Source organism: Egretta garzetta, unplaced genomic scaffold (assembly GCF_000687185.1).
Source record: "Egretta garzetta isolate BGI_Z169 unplaced genomic scaffold, ASM68718v1 scaffold497, whole genome shotgun sequence".
NCBI classification, from domain to species: Eukaryota; Metazoa; Chordata; class Aves; order Pelecaniformes; family Ardeidae; genus Egretta; species Egretta garzetta.
This window is the reverse complement of record NW_009260349.1, coordinates 286,230-293,714: the sequence shown is the minus strand read 5'-3', so window position 1 is coordinate 293,714 and position 7,485 is coordinate 286,230. Positions and strand designations below refer to the sequence as shown.

Genomic DNA, 7,485 nt, shown 5'->3' with positions numbered 1-7,485 from the left:
CCACCCCAGTAAAGATATTCCATGGGGGAGAAGAGTCACGAGAAAGAAGTGTCACCCCATGGATGAGAGGGGAGAAGAAAAGTAATAACAATGCATGTCAGCCCTAAGATGCACAACAGCCCTCGTCTCCTAACTGAGGACCCCAGTATTGGATCAGCTGTGCCAATACAAGCTGTATTATTACCTCTTCTGTACAAAGCAATTTGTTTTTATTGACCATTCACTACAAAGGGCACTACAACACGCTCCTGCTCATTAGACTCTGTCAGTCAGAAGGCAAAGGAAGGTAAAAGCAAGATTTAAAGAGAAGGCAGCTCTTTGCAGTCATGAAGATAATCTTGCTAGAGCAAGAACATTGACAGCAGGCAGCTTGCACTGCAACAAGGAGCAGCAAACAATCAAGTCAGCTCAGAATTTCAGACGCGAGAAGAAAATCCTTAAAGCAGGTAAAACAATTTACCTCCTCTGGAGAGGGAAACACCTACACGCTTGCATCCAAACACAGCACATGGAGGAAAGCTGTGTTAGGGCTCTGGTTTTGTTTATCCTCCCCTTTGTAAGTCTACCAATCTCTGCTTACACCACCTTAGATACAGTGAGCTCTGTTGCAATTAGGGGCTTTTCCTTTTTGTTTCTCCTTGGAGAAGACAATCAGAAATCAAGATTTTTTGCCATATAACCTATAGGCAATCTATAACTCAAGTGAGTCTTCCCACAATTTAGTCCCACTTTACACACTTCTCCCCTAACATTTCACCTTTCATTACAGCCAGGTGATTTTTTTGGCCCAGCGCAGCTAACTCCACTGGAGCACTGTGCACTTACAGCAGGGGTGAATTTGGCTGCTGTCACTTTGAGGGGAGATGGTTTAAGGCCAAATATACAACAGACAGAAAAAACAGAGGATATTCAGTCTGGAGAAACCACACATCCAAGGGCATGAAATAGATATAGGTTACCCCAGTGCAACCACCAGCCCTCACCTTCATGCCATGAAGCTTGGTTTATTCTACAGCAGGGTGTTAGTAAGTCCAAAGCCCACGTACTTTTTATAGTTCCCTGGTAAAACACCACCCACCCAAAGGCTTGAGGCAATGCAGAACTGGTTGCTTGGGAAAACACAGTCTATTTTTGGCAGTACCCCTCTGTGGTAGGATGAGAACTATAGGCTAAACTGTAAGACACATCTTGAAGACCTACATTTCGTGATGAAGGACATATGCTCTTGAGGGGCGGAGGATTATCAGGAAGATATCACAGAAATACTTTGCCCTCCTCATCCCTGCCAACCCAAGCAGTCTGCAGAACTGAAAACGCATGGTTACATTCTGACACCTCAGGAAGAGAGCAGCTACAGAAGTCCCAAATTGCCCTCAGTTCAGCCTGAAACATCAGGTCAAGGACCCACCCCTTTGAGATAATGTGGACAGATCCACAAAGGGTATTACTTAAAATACAGGTTTCTACCCTTAATTTGTATCTGGTCACCAAGGCTCAAGGAGCCTCAAGGAGCACTTGCTCACCAAGGAGCACCAGCTCCTTGTCTTCCCTTGCATGGCAAGCTGACACCAAGCTCTGTGGAACAAGGGGACCACAACACTGGCTGGCAGCAAGGGGCCACCAGCTGCAAGAAACAGGGCTGTAGTAACACTGCTATCCAGCTGAGGCTCAGACCACAGAAACTACTGAAGTTCCACCTGCAAAACTAAGAGAGGAGCTTGGCACCTACAAGCACAGCTGCAGTACATGGAGGTCTTTCAGCTCAAGGAAAGGCACCTCAGTGAACCACAGTGTGGGTCACTGGCAGGAAAGCTTTTCCCACAGATTATGGGTATCCAGGATTTGGCCCCGAATCCACGATGCATATGTTAATGGCTACAAAGGGAAGTCAGGCACAGGAAAACACAGACTTTGGAATCAATGGGTCAGCTTGATTGCTAGCAGAAAATGAGATGCATTAAACTTCTTTCTGGTCAATCTTTATTTTACACGTTTGCATCACAGCAGGGAAACCAAGTTACACAGACCATCCTGATTGCTATCTACCTTGCTTCCCTCCAAATACTGGTTGTTGTTCTGTTGTTAAAGTTTAAAAAAAATACAGAAAATATCTATTTGTACATCTGAACATGAACCAAGGAATAGGATCTTTACAGGTCACCAAAGGCCCTGGAACTGGACCTTGCTGCACATGGGGAAGTCCGAGTTCTTTTGGAGGTCATTTACTAAATGAATTCAAAGCTAGATTGTACAAGGTGCCCTAAAGCTGCTTAATGACACAAGAGGATCTAGAATTAATTATTAATAGTTACTAAAGGGAAAGGGAAGCTATTTAGACCCATACTTTGTTTTGACCGAACAGGTACCAGCCCAACGCTCCAGTATCCTAGCTACAAGACGAAGTGCTTCTGATAATGTGGAGGTCAGGCTCTACTTTATTACACAGAGAGCAGAACACAGAGTGAAATCCCACAGGGAAATATTTATTAAGAATTGTCCTTTCTACAGGATCACTGCAGTCAAAACATAAACGGGTTCTTGAGCCAGTCAACCAACAAGGAGCAACTCTTCTCAGCCACTTTCTTCCAGTACCATTACTTTACACAGAAATGAGTATCTCCATATTTTTCTCAAGTCCTGTTCCAGCCACTTGCAAGTACATATCATGCAGCGTTCTTACTGTATCCATCACTGTATCACTGGTCATCACTGTATCCAAGCAAGAAACTACAAAAGGGAAAATACACAGCTTCCAATATTGCTAAGTGAAAGTGATTAGTAAGCCCAAACCAGCATCATACCCAGTGGTGACAAGAAAAGCCAGATTAATCCAATTTAGAACAACATTTTCCAGCAAATCAACCCTAGGGAACAAAAACATTGGTCAAGTGCCCCCCATTGGTCAAGGCAGCACCACCTCAGTTTTCATGAAACATTCAGGTTACTGAAGTTACACACAAGGTCACAGGTTTTCAACAGTGTAAGTTCCGTTACGTTTCATGTATTGCTGTACCTTCCATCTACTGCAGACCACAGCTCCATGCTCTTTTTTTCAAAGGTGAAAAATGGGGAAACATTTTATGACTGAAGTAGAGGTCATAACACAGAATCAATAAAACACATTTGCTTTAAAGCAACAGCAGTCTGTTAGCTGTTGTGACAGGTCAAACTGAAGGAGACAAACCAGGTAGACTGCAGGAGGAAGGGTTTCCTTCCCTTCAGTACCTGCGCTACTACCCAATTATTTTTTTAATAGCCAAGAATCTTCAATTCTCAGAGCTCAACAGAACATACAAATACCCAGTATTTCCTTCAAATGCAGCCAGGCAATTTTCAAATAGACAACAAAAAAGCCCCATTCTTGTCAATTTGATTGTCACTAGCCAGGCTACATTTCTTTAAGAGGAGTGTACTGTAAGGAAAAAAAAAAGACTTTAACACACTAAAAAATCTTCCATTGGACTTTCACCAAATGTGCACACTGGAATGATGACAACATGCCCATTCGTGGCCAGGAGGAATGTTACAGTGCTTAAGGATACATGGTGGATGCACACTCATGCTAGAGAGAGTCCACTTAGCTTAGAAAAAATACATCTTCCACATTACTAGCTCCAAGACAAAATACTGCAATGCAGCAAATTTTTACGACATGCTCCCAGGGTATGCCAGCATGGAAATCCAGGAACAGGGCACTCAGCTGGAGAGAAACACTGAACAATGCACTGCACAGATCATGACATGCTGAGTTAGACGACAACATGAAAGAGCATCTTAATAGGGCAGCATGTGGCTTCTTCAACTCAAACTGCTACATTTTGAGCAAGCAGCAGCGATGTTCCAGATGACCCCATTATGTCTTGCTTTCTTTTAGTACATCTCTTGATGAACCATTAAGGAAAACATTTTCAAGCCCAAAGAAGGCGAGAGCCTGGCAGTTGCACTGCAAGGAGGTTTTCCTATGGAAGACAGCTTGCTGAACAGTTACAGCAGGAAGGCAGGGTGCATTGGTGGCATTTGCATGTCATCATCAATAGGGATTTATTGGGGCATAACCTGCATCAGCAACATACGTGAATGCATTCAAACCCATTTATTCTGAACTGCACCAGACCTGCTTTGCCAGGACTCCTGTCACTGTACCAGTGTGTGTACTCGCAGAGTGATTGTTGTAGTTGCTCACTTCAGTAAAAGGCAAAGACAGGAAAGTAAGGCTATATCCCAAAATGATCTGTAAGCCACAAGCAGCTCTTCTATTTTCCCCTCTCTGTGAAAGGCAGAGCTTCCTACAAGATAGACAGCTATCAGAATTTGAAAGGCAAGCACTGCTATTATCCTGCCTGGTGAGATCCAAGCTGCCACTCTCCACTAGCAGTAGAGAGTCATGCACTTGCCAGTCACACCTTGGGACGAAGGGGAAGGAGCAGCCCTCCCTGTGATGCTTGGTGGTGCAGCATGTGCTGTGCGAGAAGCACAACTGCACCATCCTCTCCATCCTCCAACATCTCAGCCACCATCCAGTCCATCATACAACCCTGCAAGACACATTTTTCAACCCGCTCCAAGGAATTCCACCAAAGAAAGTAGAAATTTACTTTGGAAATGGCTGCAGTAAGAACCTTGTTATCACTGTTTTCTGACTTGTATATCCACATCCATTTTCTTCACTAATGCTTAGGTCTGAACCAATTACTGTTGTATGGCTGGTTAGCATCCTGCAGTAAGTGCCAGCTGAAGTTGTCATACAGCTGACTGCTGAAGCTCAGGTCTGAGCTTGGAAACAGCTCTTCCAAAAACACTTCTGGAGCAGTGCCATGGCTTTTCATGCCAAGACAAGAAGTTGTCACCATTTTTTGGCCTTTGACTAACAAGCCAGGGACTTGGCAGATAAACCTACACCATGCGCAACTTCAGGAAAAAAGTGCATATAAAAAAAGAAACCTGAGACTAAGGTAAAAGCACTCGCCAAATCATCGGCTCCACTGATGCTGAGGTATGGAATAGGCAACTGTTTGGAACAAGCTCAGCCTGTGCTAGGATCCCAACACAGCCCCTCATGTTTTTGGGTGAAACACCACATCCATCAGAATTTCACATCTCCTTCGCAAAAAGGTATTAACAGGTTTTAAGACAGCATCACATCTGGATTAACACTGTTCTTGCGCTTCTGTTTCCGACAGCAAACCCTTATGCTTTACATACGTTAGTGCCAACAGACTTCAAATCTCCAGCGGACTGCTGAGTGAGAGGATGAGTTTTTCCAGGTATTGTATTTAAGTTTATGATGAGCTGGGACTGCCTATGTTTGCTTATAGTCCAATTTCTCACACCTCAGCTACCTAATATGCAGGAGATTTCCTCATACAGAAGGTCTAAAAGGCTCACAGGTCACTTAAACAGCCTTTCTAATTGTGTAGGCTTCAGTTTTCACTAAAACTGTATCTTTGCGAAACAATGACAGCAGAAGTCAAACCATCACTGCTGCAATTACTGTGCAGTTACAGCTAAGGAGGAAGACACACAAGAGGACTCTGTACCAAGAGAAGAGGGCTATTCTCGTGCTTTATCGAAAAAGAAACCAGTTCTGGGTATCAAAGCAGGTAGATTCATTTCTACCACTTCTATGATGCATAGAACCAACACCTGGGAAAAGAAGTGACAACTGGAGAAAACAATGCTGCTCTTCAAACAGCAAGTCTTGGTACAGACTGCTTATTTAAGAGCTCTGCAATCACTGTCAAGACCGAGGAAGAAGTGGTTCAAGGTTCCAAAGAAAATCCCCCTTCTAAACTTAGAGGATAAAAAACCCTCGTGGCTAATCCTCTGATCAGTTGTGCCCCAGAGATGTAGTCCCTCGAGCCAAAAAAGCAATTCCTAAGTGAGTTTGTAAGAGATGCTGGCACATCTGAAACTCCGTGATGACTATCCCTGTCACCCTGACAGAAGCACTTTGCTCAACAGCACCATATGTCAATGCCTCCACATGAATATTAAGGCTTCATTGGGTCAGTGAGTTATACTTGATTTATTTTTCTTAAAGCTTATCCTCATTACATCAGCAAACCACTTCCATCCTCCCCCAAATTAATAATCAGTTGCTATGCCTTACTACTACAGCTATGGGTACCAGCTTACCTTCCTGACAATAGCAGAGTACTACAGATAAAAATGCACGTGGCATTTGTAACATGTCTCTAAATACTCCACTGCAAGTTTTTAGCTAATAGTTAAGACTTCCATGTTTCCCTGCATTGAGTGTTCTGGTCATAATCTTCTCCTTTCCTGACAAAAACTATTTAGGACTGGAAGCTACAGTTACCCGGTTTTGGCAGCAATACCATTTTGACCAGTGCAGCCCATCTCAAACAGCAATCCCACTAATCCTACGTAGCCAGAGAAGTACAGGTAGCCATCCAGAGAGACTAAGTAACTCAGGATAATTGTGAACCAGAGGTTTATGCTGCAGTACATTTGCTAGACAGATTCCCACTGAAGATTCTGGTACTGTTTATACTGTGCCAGAAAGGAGTGTCTTTTGAAATACCTTGAAAATATTTTGTGAAGCAGATCAAAGTGCTCTGGGTCACAGCTTGAAATTAAATGTTTAGGATAGCATGGCAGACCTCTAAAAAGCAAGCATCAGTCTTACACATCTTGTGTACTTCTTGTCAGGTGGGCGTGAATCAAGAGCAACTCCATGAACAGTGGAGAATTTACATTAATGCTTCTTGCACTACAGACTAGTGCTTTTAATGGAGAAGTCACTTGCTTCCTGTATAGCAACACATTTGAAAACCTGACACATTCAAGTGGACACCTGCATGGATAAGACAAGAAGATACTTATCAACTTTCCCACTGATGTGAGTAGTGGCAGAAGTCATCTGATCCAATACCCCATTTAGTCTCTCAACTGCAGTTGTTTCTATTTGTTTGTTTTGCAATGTATTGTCCAAGCCAAAAGGAGTGTTTATAAAAAGAAAAGAATACTTACATCTCTTATCTTCTTTTCCCACCTTCTGACACACTTTGTAATTCCCAGCATACATGTTACATAGCAAGTGTGTATATATATGCGCGCATTATATAAAATATATAGTTTATATACACACTAAAGGTCTCTCTTCACATTAGTATTACACATTCTGAAGAATGCAACTGCAAGCAATTCAGAATATCTAACTGATCCAGAAAGGGGAAAAAAAGAATAAGCTACCCAAAATCCCTAGGAAAGCTTCACACTCCTTGCAGGTACCAAGAGACCCATTTTCTTATGGTCAGAGGAATAGTTATATTTCTGCACTGCTTTGCTCCCCCCAGACACACCCCACTCTGCAGTTTCAGTGTTGGGAAGTGCTAGTTGCTCCCTTTCCACTGAGAGTAATAATAATAAATTAAAAAAGTTTCTCTGAAAGTGCTTCCTTAGTCCAGTCCATCATGCCGTGCTTTCCCACTCGCCCCGTGGCTCTGCTGACCCATTCACCAC

At 43.1% G+C, this 7,485-nt stretch overlaps 1 protein-coding gene across 1 annotated transcript in view; it reads right to left on the bottom strand.

Moving 5' to 3' along the window:
* Positions 1–4,067: 4,067 nt before the first annotated feature.
* The window catches only part of GPR107 (G protein-coupled receptor 107), a 32,293-nt gene continuing 28,875 nt past the window's right edge, over positions 4,068–7,485 (bottom strand). The window contains exon 18 of the mRNA XM_035898206.1: positions 4,068–7,485. Coding sequence (XP_035754099.1) covers positions 7,435–7,485 — 51 coding nt within the window. The 3' untranslated portion in view covers positions 4,068–7,434.